Raw genomic sequence first — 15,169 nt, 5'->3', positions numbered from 1 at the left:
ATAAGGAGTGTCATTAAACACATCCCAAATGCCATTAATTACAGTGATGACATATTGGTTTTTGGTAAAACTCAAGCTGAGCATAATCATGCTCTATATGCTATCTTCGAATGTCTGCTTTCTGCTGGACTCACTTTAAACAAAGAGAAGTGCGAGTTTGACAAGGGTTCATTAGAATTCTATGGTCACATCTTCTCGGCAAAAGGAGTACAACCAGACCCCAAGAAAGTGGAAGCTATCAGAATAGCCTCAATTCCACAGGATGCCAGTGAAGTGCGTTCTTTCCTTGGAATGGCAAGTTACTGTGCTAGGTATATTCCGAATTTTTCAACAATCAGCAATCCACTACGGGAAATTACAAAAGAAAGTTGTATTTTTCAATGGTCTCAAGACTGTCAGGCCTCTTTTGAAACAATTAAAAATGAACTCTGCTCGACAACCACTATGGCTTATTTTGATCCAGCTCTTCGAACTGAACTGATTGTGGACGCCAGTCCCCTGGGACTGGGTGCTATTCTAGCGCAGTACAAGGATAACAATCAAAATCCTCACATCATTTCTTATGCAAGTAAGAGCTTAACAAACACTGAAAGAAAATATTCTCAACCTGAAAAAGAAAGCTTGGCAGTTGTCTGGGGATGTGAACACTTTCACTTATTTCTCTATGGAGCTCCCTTCACCATTGTCACAGATCATCAAGCACTTCTTACAATTTTTGGAAATCCCAGAGCTAAAATGCCTGCACGGATTGAACGATGGGGCCTACGTCTACAGGACTACAACTATAAAATTGTTCACAAACCTGGAAAATACAGCAATCCGGCTGATTATCTTTCAAGACATCCTACTAATGATGATATACCTGTGCATTCCTCCATTGAAGAATACCTACATTTTGTTACAGATCATGCCGTGCCAAAAGCACTTTCTCTTGATCAATTTATAAATGAAACAACAAAAGACAAGACACTCTGTGCCCTAATACAAATCATCCAAAATCGAAGGTGGCATGAAATTCAAAAGGAAAAATTTCCTGATTCTGAGATTGATCTGAAAGAGTTAAAACTATTCTCAAACGTACGTGAGGAATTATCAGTCACTGAAGAACACCTCATTCTTCGAGGTACCAAACTAGTTGTACCTAAGACTTTGCGTAACTTAGTGATACAGATAGCACATGAAGGTCATTTAGGGATTGTTGGCACAAAGAAATTACTCAGAGAAAAAGTGTGGTTCCCAAACATGGATCACTTGGTGGAAGAAAAGATTAGACGCTGTTCTACTTGTCAATTAATCACTCCATCATCAAACTTAGAGCCATTACAAATGTCTCCGTTACCCACTGCTGTCTGGGAGGAAGTGGCAGTCGATATATATGGACCAATGCCAAATGGCCAATACATTCTCGTAACAATTGATGAATATTCTCGATACCCTGTCATTTCATTTATCTCTTCAACATCTGCTAATAATGTCATACCAGAGCTGGACGACATTTTCTCGGCATATGGTATTCCAAGAGTGGTCAAAACAGACAATGGACCTCCATTCAATGGACATGTGTTTATACAATTTTCTGAATACTTGGGATTCAATCACAGGAAAATCACACCTTGCTGGCCGCAAGCCAATGGAATTGTGGAACGTTTTATGCGTACTCTGGGGAAACGTATCAAGGCAGCGAGCCTGGAGCACATCCCACTGAAACAGTCATTATACAAATTCATGCGTAATTACCGCAATACGCCACACTCCACTACTAATGCTGCTCCAGCTCGTTTAATGTTCAGCAGAACCCTGCGTATACGTCTCCCTGATGTGACCAGCCATCCCCGACCGAGTGACTCCTCAGTGAGATCCACAGATTTCTCCAACAAACAAGCCATGAAACGTTATGCAGACAGAAGGCGAAGGACACAGTCAAGTGCCATCGGAAGAGGGGATGTCGTGGTGGTACGTCAAAGACCAACCAACAAGACCTCACCTGTATATGGTCCTGCAAAATATTATGTTACCAAAAGGAAAGGCAGCATGATCACAGCTGAACGAGATGGACACTCCATAACGCGAAATTCTTCATATTTTAAAGTCATACCGCAGAATGATGACAATGAACTCTCTCTGGTGGAAGATTTGGTATCCGATGGTGGAGAGGACCAACAAGAGGTAGCTGGTCCATCAATAATGAACCCTCTCAATGAGCCCAGACGTTATCCTACACGAGAGAGAAGAGCTCCATCGAGGCTTATTGAAGAAGTGTAACTACAGTTTTGTTTTGTTTTTTTTTTGTTTGTTTCTCTGGTTTTTTGAATTGAACAAATAAGACAAAACGGACATATGATTTCTTTGGACGTTTTCATGTTGTTGCATTTATCAGTAATATGGGTTATTTATAGTAAAAAAAAAAAAAGGGGATGATGTAATTTATAATAATTAGATCTGTCTCTTTAAGCAAGCCAGACTTATGGGACTTGGGGAGTGGAGACAAGAGGGATGAGAAGGGAAGTTTCACTTTCACTTCTGTGTAGCATGGGAATGCAACTGTTATGCTGTGTGCTGGAGGACGAAGAATAAAACATATCTAAAGTTTAATACCTTGAATTCGTCATAACGTGTGGATATTACAGTGGATAGATTCAGTAAGATGCGCTACCCGCTTTACCTAACACCAAGACGTTGGCGCAAATTTTCATCGGAGATTGTAAAATTACATGGGATTCCGACCGATATTGTGCTTGATCGGGGTGGGTGCAGTTTATTTGGGAGGGCGTTGAGCACCCGTTTGGGGATCCACCTGTTGTCCTCTTCTGCATTTTACCAGCAGTCTAATGGGCAAACTGAACAGGTTACCAGAATCTGGAGATGTATCTTAGGTATTTTGTGTCTGAAAATCAGGATTGGGTTACCTACTTACCTCTAGCCGAATTTGCGGTAAATAATCGTTGTCACGAGTCTACTGATAAGTCCCCGTTCTTCGAGGAATACGGGTTTCATCCTCAGTTCAGCTCATTTAATAGGAATCGCTCTTCTGGATTACCTGAAGAAAAATGATTTTCATCATCATTTAGGTCTGTGTGGCAAGGGGTTCTTAATAATTTGAGGAACATGGGGTCCAAATATTAGAGTGTGGCTGATCAGAGACGTTTGGTGGGTCCGTACCTGTGTGTTGGTGACTTGGTGTGGATGTCCTCAAGGAACATTACGTTGAAGGTTCTCTCTTGGAAACTGGGTCCCAGGTTCACCAATCCTAATAAGGATAATAAAACATATAAGTTGCCATTTGCAAAAGAAGCAACATATTGATGTATAATTTGGTGGGTTGGTGGGAATCTCCGGACGTCCCTCTGCCCCGACGCGCGTTTCACTCAGCTTCTTCAAAAATTTGTGCGCCTTTCACTAATCTGGACAAAATATCTGTTCCATTGTTCTTGGGACAGGCCTCTTGTAAGCTGCGATCGTAAACCAGGTGCAATTATTTAGCAGGATACCGCTGATCATTAGGAAACAATGCTGAAGAGATCGGAGACTGAGGGCGAAGGTGCACTATAGAGCAGAGCAATGGTTTGTATCTGCCTGCAGCCGCTACTAGAGGGAGCTGACTGTACGATAAAACTTTATGCGGTGAGCTCCCTCTAGTGGTTGCTTCAGGCAGAAGAGTTTCTTGTAACTTTATGTCATTTTTTTCAAGAAAATGAATTTCTGACGTCTGCTTAGATCTAATAAGAAATGAATGAGGGTTATTGAGATAAAGCTCCACCGAAATGTTTCTGGAAAGTAAATTCTGCGTATTAGCCAGGATCCCATGCTAGGGATATCGTCACATTGTGACCACATTTTGCTCTTTATCCAAATCATATGCTTTACAGACAGATAAAAAGGAGAAACAGATGAGGACCCGACCAATAAAAGTCATCCTGCTCCAAGGAGATCCTGGAAAGAGTCACACTTGGCCTTCAAGGACCCGCGGTTTTCTGTACATTTTTCTTTTCTTGTATTATTTCCAGAATTCAGATGCATCTTGTGGTTGTGACACGGCAGCGACCTCCAATGACACAAAGTGTGCGAATGAGAGACATTTACGTCCCAGGAGCAAGAAGATGGATCCTGATAATTGTCACTAGCCACCCCTGCATCACACACATGATAATCTGCTACATACGGGCGGTATTACATTAGTTATATTCTTGTACATAGGGGCAGTATTATAGTAGTTATATTCTTGTACATAGGGGGCAGTATTATAGTAGTTATATTCTTGTACATAGGGGCAGTATTATAGTAGTTATATTCTTGTACATAGGGGGCAGTATTATAGTAGCTATATTCCTGTACATAGGAGCAGTATTATAGTAGTTATATCCTTGTACATAGAGGGCAGTATTATAGTAGTTATATTCTTGTACATAGGGGCAGTATTATAGTAGTTATATTCCTGTACATAGGAGCAGTATTATAGTAGTTATATTCTTGTACATAGGGGCAGTATTATAGTAGCTATATTCCTGTACATAGGAGCAGTATTATAGTAGCTATATTCCTGTACATAGGAGCAGTATTATAGTAGTTATATTCTTGTACATAGGGGCAGTATTATAGTAGCTATATTCCTGTACATAGGAGCAGTATTATAGTAGTTATATCCTTGTACATAGAGGGCAGTATTATAGTAGTTATATTCTTGTACATAGGGGCAGTATTATAGTAGTTATATTCCTGTACATAGGAGCAGTATTATAGTAGTTATATTCTTGTACATAGGGGCAGTATTATAGTAGTTATATTCTTGTACATAGGGGCAGTATTATAGTAGTTATATTCCTGTACATAGGAGCAGTATTATAGTAGTTATATTCTTGTACATAGGGGGCAGTATTATAGTAGTTATATTCTTGCACATAGGGGCAGTATTATAGTTATATTCTTGTACATAGGGGCAGTATTATAGTAGTTATATTCTTGTACATAGGAGCAGTATTATAGTAGTTATATTCTTGTACATAGGAGCAGTATTATAGTAGTTATATTCTTGTACATAGGGGCAGTGTTATAGTAGTTATATTCTTGTACATAGGAGCAGTATTATAGTAGTTATATTCTTGTACATAGGGGCAGTATAATAGTTGTTATATTCTTGTACATAGGAGCAGTATTATAGTAGTTATATTCTTGTACATAGGAGCAGTATTACAGTAGTTATATTCTTGTACATAGGGGGCAGTATTATAGTAGTTATATTCTTGTACATAGGGGGCAGTATTACAGTAGTTTTATTCTTGTACATATGGGGCAGTATTATAGTAGTTATATTCTTGTACATAGGGGGCAGTATTATAGTAGTTATATTCCTGTACATAGGAGCAGTATTATAGTAGTTTTATTCTTGTACACAGGGGACAGTATTATAGTAGTTATATTCTTGTACATAGGAGCAGTATTATAGTAGTTATATTCTTGTACATAGGGGCAGTATTATAGTAGCTATATTCCTGTACATAGGAGCAGTATTATAGTAGCTATATTCCTGTACATAGGAGCAGTATTATAGTAGTTATATTCTTGTACATAGGGGCAGTATTATAGTAGTTATATTCTTGTACATAGGGGCAGTATTATAGTAGCTATATTCCTGTACATAGGAGCAGTATTATAGTAGTTATATTCTTGTACATAGGGGGCAGTATTATAGTAGTTATATTCTTGCACATAGGGGCAGTATGTATGTATGTACAAGAATATAACTACTATAATACTGCTCCTATGTACAGGAATATAGCTACTATAATACTGCTCCTATGTACAGGAATATAGCTACTATAATACTGCCCCTATGTACAAGAATATGACTACTATAATACTGCCCCTATGTACAAGAATATAACTACTATAATACTGCCCCTATGTACAAGAATATGACTACTATAATACTGTCCCTATGTACAAGAATATAACTACTATAATACTGCCCCTATGTACAAGAATATAACTACTATAATACTGCTCCTATGTACAAGAATATAACTACTATAATACTGGTACTAGTACTTGTACTAGTATTACAGTAGTTATATTCTTGTACATAGGGGGCAGTATTATAGTAGTTATATTCTTGTACATAGGGGGCAGTATTACAGTAGTTTTATTCTTGTACATATGGGGCAGTATTATAGTAGTTATATTCTTGTACATAGGGGGCAGTATTATAGTAGTTATATTCCTGTACATAGGAGCAGTATTATAGTAGTTTTATTCTTGTACACAGGGGACAGTATTATAGTAGTTATATTCTTGTACATAGGAGCAGTATTATAGTAGTTATATTCTTGTACATAGGGGCAGTATTATAGTAGCTATATTCCTGTACATAGGAGCAGTATTATAGTAGCTATATTCCTGTACATAGGAGCAGTATTATAGTAGTTATATTCTTGTACATAGGGGCAGTATTATAGTAGCTATATTCCTGTACATAGGAGCAGTATTATAGTAGTTATATCCTTGTACATAGAGGGCAGTATTATAGTAGTTATATTCTTGTACATAGGGGCAGTATTATAGTAGTTATATTCCTGTACATAGGAGCAGTATTATAGTAGTTATATTCTTGTACATAGGGGCAGTATTATAGTAGTTATATTCTTGTACATAGGGGCAGTATTATAGTAGTTATATTCCTGTACATAGGAGCAGTATTATAGTAGTTATATTCTTGTACATAGGGGGCAGTATTATAGTAGTTATATTCTTGTACATAGGGGGCAGTATTATAGTAGTTATATTCTTGCACATAGGGGCAGTATTATAGTAGTTATATTCTTGTACATAGGGGCAGTATTAAAGTAGTTATATTCTTGTACATAGGAGCAGTATTATAGTAGTTATATTCTTGTACATAGGAGCAGTATTATAGTAGTTATATTCTTGTACATAGGGGCAGGATTATAGTAGTTATATTCTTGTACATAGGGGCAGTATTATAGTTGTTATATTCTTGTACATAGGAGCAGTATTATAGTAGTTATATTCTTGTACATAGCAGTATTACAGTAGTTATATTCTTGTACATAGGGGGCAGTATTATAGTAGTTATATTCTTCTACATAGGGGCAGTATTATAGTTGTTATATTCTTGTACATAGGAGCAGTATTATAGTAGTTATATTCTTGTACATAGCAGTATTACAGTAGTTATATTCTTGTACATAGGGGGCAGTATTATAGTAGTTATATTCTTGTACATAGGGGGCAGTATTACAGTAGTTTTATTCTTGTACATAGGGGGCAGTATTATAGTAGTTATATTCTTGTACATAGGGGGCAGTATTATAGTAGTTATATTCCTGTACATAGGAGCAGTATTATAGTAGTTTTATTCTTGTACATAGGGGGCAGTATTATAGTAGTTATATTCTTGTACACAGGGGACAGTACAATAGTAGTTATATTCTTGTACATAGGAGCAGTATTATAGTAGTTATATTCTTGTACATAGGGGGCAGTATTATAGTAGTTATATTCTTGTACATAGGGGGCAGTATTATAGTAGTTATATTCTTGTACATAGGAGCAGTATTATAGTAGTTATATTCTTGTACATAGGAGCAGTATTATAGTAGTTATATTCTTGTACATAGGGGCAGTATTATAGTAGTTATATTCTTGTACATAGGAGCAGTATTATAGTAGTTATATTCTTGTACATAGGGGGCAGTATTATAGTAGTTATATTCTTGTACATAGGATCAGTATTATAGTAGTTATATTCTTGTACATAGGGGGCAGTATTATAGTAGTTATATTCTTGTACATAGGAGCAGTATTATAGTAGTTATATTCTTGTACATAGGGGTCAGTATTATAGCAGTTATATTCTTGTACATAGGGGCAGTATTATAGTAGTTATATTCTTGTACATAGGGGCAGTATTATAGTAGTTATATTCTTGTACATAGGAGCACTATTATAGTAGTTATATTCTTGTACATAGGAGCAGTATTATAGTAGTTATATTCTTGTACATAGGAGCAGTATTATAGTAATTATATTCTTGTACATAGGGGGCAGTATTATAGTAGTCATATTCTTGTACATAGGAGCAGTATTATAGTAGTTATATTCTTGTACATAGGGGGCAGTATTATAGTAGTTATATTCTTGTACATAGGAGCAGTATTATAGTAGTTATATTCTTGTACATAGGGGGCAGTATTATAGTAGTTATATTCTTGTACATAGGAGCAGTATTATAGTAGTTATATTCTTGTACATAGGGGCAGTATTATAGTAGTTATATTCTTGTACATAGGGGCAGTATTATAGTAGTTATATTCTTGTACATAGGGAGCAGTATTATAGTAGTTATATTCTTCTACATAGGAGCAGTATTATAGTAGTTATATTCTTGTACATAGGGGCAGTATTATAGTAGTTATATTCTTGTACATAGGGACAGTATTATAGTAGTCATATTCTTGTACATAGGGGCAGTATTATAGTAGTTATATTCTTGTACATAGGGGCAGTATTATAGTAGTCATATTCTTGTACATAGGGGCAGTATTATAGTAGTTATATTCTTGTACATAGGGACAGTATTATAGTAGTTATATTCTTGTACATAGGGGCAGTATTATAGTAGTTATATTCTTGTACATAGGGGCAGTATTATAGTAGTTATATTCTTGTACATAGGGAGCAGTATTATAGTAGTTATATTCTTGTACATAGGAGCAGTATTATAGTAGTTATATTCTTGTACATAGGGGCAGTATTATAGTAGTTATATTCTTGTACATAGGGGCAGTATTATAGTAGTTATATTCTTGTACATAGGGACAGTATTATAGTAGTCATATTCTTGTACATAGGGGCAGTATTATAGTAGTTATATTCTTGTACATAGGGGCAGTATTATAGTAGTCATATTCTTGTACATAGGGGCAGTATTATAGTAGTTATATTCTTGTACATAGGGACAGTATTATAGTAGTTATATTCTTGTACATAGGGGCAGTATTATAGTAGTTATATTCTTGTACATAGGGGGCAGTATTATAGTAGTTATATTCTTGTACATAGGAGCAGTATTATAGTAGTTATATTCTTGTACATAGGAGCAGTATTATAGTAGTTATATTCTTGTACATAGGGGCAGGATTATAGTAGTTATATTCTTGTACATAGGGGCAGTATTATAGTAGTTATATTCTTCTACATAGGGGCAGTATTATAGTAGTTATATTCTTCTACATAGGGGCAGTATTATAGTTGTTATATTCTTGTACATAGGAGCAGTATTATAGTAGTTATATTCTTGTACATAGCAGTATTACAGTAGTTATATTCTTGTACATAGGGGGCAGTATTATAGTAGTTATATTCTTGTACATAGGGGGCAGTATTACAGTAGTTTTATTCTTGTACATAGGGGGCAGTATTATAGTAGTTATATTCTTGTACATAGGGGGCAGTATTATAGTAGTTATATTCCTGTACATAGGAGCAGTATTATAGTAGTTTTATTCTTGTACATAGGGGGCAGTATTATAGTAGTTATATTCTTGTACACAGGGGACAGTACAATAGTAGTTATATTCTTGTACATAGGAGCAGTATTATAGTAGTTATATTCTTGTACATAGGGGGCAGTATTATAGTAGTTATATTCTTGTACATAGGGGGCAGTATTATAGTAGTTATATTCTTGTACATAGGAGCAGTATTATAGTAGTTATATTCTTGTACATAGGAGCAGTATTATAGTAGTTATATTCTTGTACATAGGGGCAGTATTATAGTAGTTATATTCTTGTACATAGGAGCAGTATTATAGTAGTTATATTCTTGTACATAGGGGGCAGTATTATAGTAGTTATATTCTTGTACATAGGATCAGTATTATAGTAGTTATATTCTTGTACATAGGGGGCAGTATTATAGTAGTTATATTCTTGTACATAGGAGCAGTATTATAGTAGTTATATTCTTGTACATAGGGGTCAGTATTATAGCAGTTATATTCTTGTACATAGGGGCAGTATTATAGTAGTTATATTCTTGTACATAGGGGCAGTATTATAGTAGTTATATTCTTGTACATAGGAGCACTATTATAGTAGTTATATTCTTGTACATAGGAGCAGTATTATAGTAGTTATATTCTTGTACATAGGAGCAGTATTATAGTAATTATATTCTTGTACATAGGGGGCAGTATTATAGTAGTCATATTCTTGTACATAGGAGCAGTATTATAGTAGTTATATTCTTGTACATAGGGGGCAGTATTATAGTAGTTATATTCTTGTACATAGGAGCAGTATTATAGTAGTTATATTCTTGTACATAGGGGGCAGTATTATAGTAGTTATATTCTTGTACATAGGAGCAGTATTATAGTAGTTATATTCTTGTACATAGGGGCAGTATTATAGTAGTTATATTCTTGTACATAGGGGCAGTATTATAGTAGTTATATTCTTGTACATAGGGAGCAGTATTATAGTAGTTATATTCTTCTACATAGGAGCAGTATTATAGTAGTTATATTCTTGTACATAGGGGCAGTATTATAGTAGTTATATTCTTGTACATAGGGACAGTATTATAGTAGTCATATTCTTGTACATAGGGGCAGTATTATAGTAGTTATATTCTTGTACATAGGGGCAGTATTATAGTAGTCATATTCTTGTACATAGGGGCAGTATTATAGTAGTTATATTCTTGTACATAGGGACAGTATTATAGTAGTTATATTCTTGTACATAGGGGCAGTATTATAGTAGTTATATTCTTGTACATAGGGGCAGTATTATAGTAGTTATATTCTTGTACATAGGGAGCAGTATTATAGTAGTTATATTCTTGTACATAGGAGCAGTATTATAGTAGTTATATTCTTGTACATAGGGGCAGTATTATAGTAGTTATATTCTTGTACATAGGGGCAGTATTATAGTAGTTATATTCTTGTACATAGGGACAGTATTATAGTAGTCATATTCTTGTACATAGGGGCAGTATTATAGTAGTTATATTCTTGTACATAGGGGCAGTATTATAGTAGTCATATTCTTGTACATAGGGGCAGTATTATAGTAGTTATATTCTTGTACATAGGAGCAGTATTATAGTAGTTATATTCTTGTACATAGGGGCAGTATTATAGTAGTCATATTCTTGTACATAGGAGCAGTATTATAGTAGTTATATTCTTGTACATAGGGGCAGTATTATAGTAGTTATATTCTTGTACATAGGGACAGTATTATAGTAGTCATATTCTTGTACATAGGGGCAGTATTATAGTAGTTATATTCTTGTACATAGGGGCAGTATTATAGTAGTCATATTCTTGTACATAGGGGCAGTATTATAGTAGTTATATTCTTGTACATAGGGACAGTATTATAGTAGTTATATTCTTGTACATAGGGGCAGTATTATAGTAGTTATATTCTTGTACATAGGGGCAGTATTATAGTAGTCATATTCTTGTACATAGGGGCAGTATTATAGTAGTTATATTCTTGTACATAGGGGCAGTATTATAGTAGTCATATTCTTGTACATAGGGGCAGTATTATAGCAGTTATATTCTTGTACATAGGGGCAGTATTATAGTAGTTATATTCTTGTACATAGGGACAGTATTATAGTAGTTATATTCTTGTACATAGGGGCAGTATTATAGTAGTTATATTCTTCTACATAGGGGCAGTATTATAGTAGTTACATTCTTGTACATAGGAGCAGTATTATAGTAGTTATTTCCTTGTACATAGGGGCAGTATTATAGTAGTTATATTCTTGTACATAGGGGCAGTATTATAGTAGTTATATTCTTGTACATAGGGGCAGTATTATAGCTGTTTTTGTCCAGTCTCCTGGGTAGCAGCCTTCAGCTTTGATCATGTTGTGTAGTTTGTAGTGTCGGTGTTGACATGTGAAGTCGTCCGGCGCTGTCTGTAATTGTAGATGATTTTTTAGAGAAACTGCTGGTACCCGGGAAAGAAAAGTCTGCCATTTCTATATTTAGTGGCTGACAGGAAAGCCTCCTACCAGGTTAAACACGTTCCTTTCCTGTGGAAGCCGAGCCGCTGTAACAGGACACAACTTATTACTCTCTGTCCCAGAGGACTCATATTTTTCTCTTTAAAGGGAAGTTTATTGAAAAGTTCAAAAAAATCCTTAAATTAAAGTCCTCATCACAAAGTGCTGCGGTTGATTCTGTGTCCGGGGAGCCTGGGTGACGCCATGTGTCGCCACCATTATGGAGCATCGGCGGTTTGGCATCTCATCTAAGTTTCAAAAAATCTATAAAATTCAAAATGGATAAAGTTTTTCTTCCTTTCTTTCTTTAGGCCGAATTTTCCGAGCTGAACCTGGCATCTTATGTAAATGGCGGCTGTATGGTGGATATGCAAGTCATGAGGAACGGCACCAAGGTAGTCAGGTAGGAGGTGCTCTGGAATGGTCAAAGTTCTTCCCTGTCCCGATAAAAAAAAAACGAACAAACATGAACTAAAAGAAAAACCCCACCCCAAAAATGATCTCTGTAGGAGCTCATTCGGCCTTCAGATATTCCTCCCAACCCACCAGACGTAAGAACACTTGGCTCTGTCTATCTGCAGAACTCTGGAGGCTGAAAACAAAAAGATAGGGCATATCGAAATCCAGCAGCCCCATCTTTCTTCCAAGTGACATCAGGGAAAAGTTAGGACATCCCTATACAGAATAGGCTGAAATCTAATGTATAAACCATTACATGATGGGTTAAAAGGCAAATATTTTTTAGCTGGTCCCAGACAGAGACCCCCCCCCTGTCATTCTATTGTCCTGGAAAAGCAGAAGAAGGAATGTCTCCTAATATAGGACTTGTAGCCCCGAGCATTCCCGCATAAGCCTGTCTCCGCACGCCTGCCAGCACCGCGTCCTCCCCATGGTGTTTTTCCAGCTGAGTCCCCCTTGTGTGTTTCATCCACCAGGTAGGTCCCTCGTGGTCCCACCACTTGGACACCATATGGTCCTTTTTATCATTTTTCTTTGGGGGAAGTTCCCATTGCGATTGACTCGACCCCTTTCTTATGGAGCATCTGGAATTTCTCGCCTTCCCGTCTCCGCCAACTCGTCATTACATCCAGGTCGCAGACTCGGGACCCTAGAGTTTGAAAATGGAGTGGTCATATATGACCCACATAAAAGTGCCATACAGTCTCCAAATAATAGTGCCACACATTATACAGTCTCTAGGTAGTAGGACCATACTGTGCCGAGCATGGTGTTCAGATATTACTGTCAAACAGTCTCCGTATAATAGTGCCATAGAGTGCCAGATGACACTGCCAATAATACCAGCTGTAGTGACCGCATAATAGTGCCAGCAAGGCCGCTACAGCAGGTCACATCAGAGCCTATAATAGTGACAGCAATAAACAGAAGAGCAATCGTGCCGCTATAATAGTGCCTACTAATGATATTACCAGCCATATAGCAGTAATATTCGCAGTGGCCATATAATAGTACCTAAATAATAGTGCCAGTATAATATTGCCCAGATAACAGTAATATACACAGTGCCCGTATAATAGTGCCGATATAATAGGAATATACACAGTGCCTGTATAATAGTGCCCATATAATAGGAATATACACAGTGCCCATAAATAGTGCCGATATAATAGGAATATACACAGTGCCTGTATAATAGTGCCCATATAATAGGAATATACACAGTGCCCATAAATAGTGCCGATATAATAGGAATATACACAGTGCCCGTATAATAGTGCCCATATAATAGGAATATACACAGTGCCCGTAAATAGTGCCGATATAATAGGAATATACACAGTGCCCGTATAATAGTGCTAATATAATAGGAATATACACAGTGCCCATAAATAGTGCCGATATAATAGGAATATACACAGTGCCCGTATAATAGTGCCGATATAATAGGAGTATACACAGTGCCTGTATAATAGAGGCCATATAATAGGAATATACACAGTGCCTGTATAATAGTGCCAATGTAATAGGAATATACACAGTGCCTGTATAATAGTGCCGATATAATAGGAATATACACAGTGCCCGTAAATAGTGCCGATATAATAGGAATATACACAGTGCCCATATAATAGTGCCGATATAATAGTGCCGATATAATAGGAATATACACAATGCCCATATAATAGTGCCGATATAATAGGAATATGCACAGTGCCCATATAATAGTGCCGATATAATAGTGCCGATATAATAGGAATATGCACAGTGCCCATATAATAGTGCCGATATAATAGGAATATACACAGTGCCCATATAATAGTGCCGATATAATAGTGCCGATATAATAGGAATATACACAATGCCCATATAATAGTGCCAATATAATAGGAATATGCACAGTGCCCATATAATAGTGCCGATATAATAGGAATATACACAGTGCCCATATAATAGTGCCGATATAATAGTGCCGATATAATAGGAATATACACAATGCCCATATAATAGTGCCAATATAATAGGAATATACACAGTGCCCATAAATAGTGCCGATATAATAGGAATATACACAGTGCCCATATAATAGTGCCGATATAATAGTGCCGATATAATAGGAATATACACAGTGCCCATATAATAGTGCCGATATAATAGGAATATTCACAGTGCCCATATAATAGTGCCGATATAATAGGAATATACACAGTGCCCATATAATAGTGCGATATAATAGGAATATACACAGTGCCCATATAATAGTGCCGATATAATAGGAATATACACAGTGCCTGTATAATAGTGCCGATATAATAGGAATATACACAGTGCCCATATAATAGTGCCGATATAATAGGAATATACACAGTGCCTGTATAATAGTGCCGATATAATAGGAATATACACAGTGCCCATATAATAGTGCCGATATAATAGGAATATACACAGTGCCCATATAATAGTGCCGATATAATAGGAATATACACAGTGCCTGTATAACAGTGCCCATATAATAGGAATATACACAGTTCCCGTATGATAGTGCCGATATAATAGGAATATACACAGTGCCTGTATAATAGTGCCGATATAATAGGAATATACACAGTGCCCATATAATAGTGCCGATATAATAGGAATATACACAGTGCCCATATAA

The 15,169-nt window shown here is 36.2% G+C and overlaps 1 protein-coding gene across 1 annotated transcript in view; it reads left to right on the top strand.

Annotated features, from left to right (window-relative positions):
• SYN3 (synapsin III) overlaps positions 1 to 15,169 on the top strand; it is a 247,764-nt gene that overhangs the window by 88,175 nt on the left and 144,420 nt on the right. The window contains exon 4 of the mRNA XM_073567487.1: positions 12,363 to 12,454. Within this exon, the coding sequence (XP_073423588.1) occupies positions 12,363 to 12,454 (92 nt within the window). The remainder of the gene's footprint in view (positions 1 to 12,362; positions 12,455 to 15,169) is intronic.

Source organism: Dendrobates tinctorius, unplaced genomic scaffold, assembly GCF_039654945.1.
Source record: "Dendrobates tinctorius isolate UK_male_01 unplaced genomic scaffold, ASM3965494v1 ptg000020l, whole genome shotgun sequence".
Classification (NCBI taxonomy): Eukaryota; Metazoa; Chordata; class Amphibia; order Anura; family Dendrobatidae; genus Dendrobates; species Dendrobates tinctorius.
Note: the sequence above shows the minus strand (reverse complement) of the source record. Positions and strands in the feature narration are given on the sequence as shown.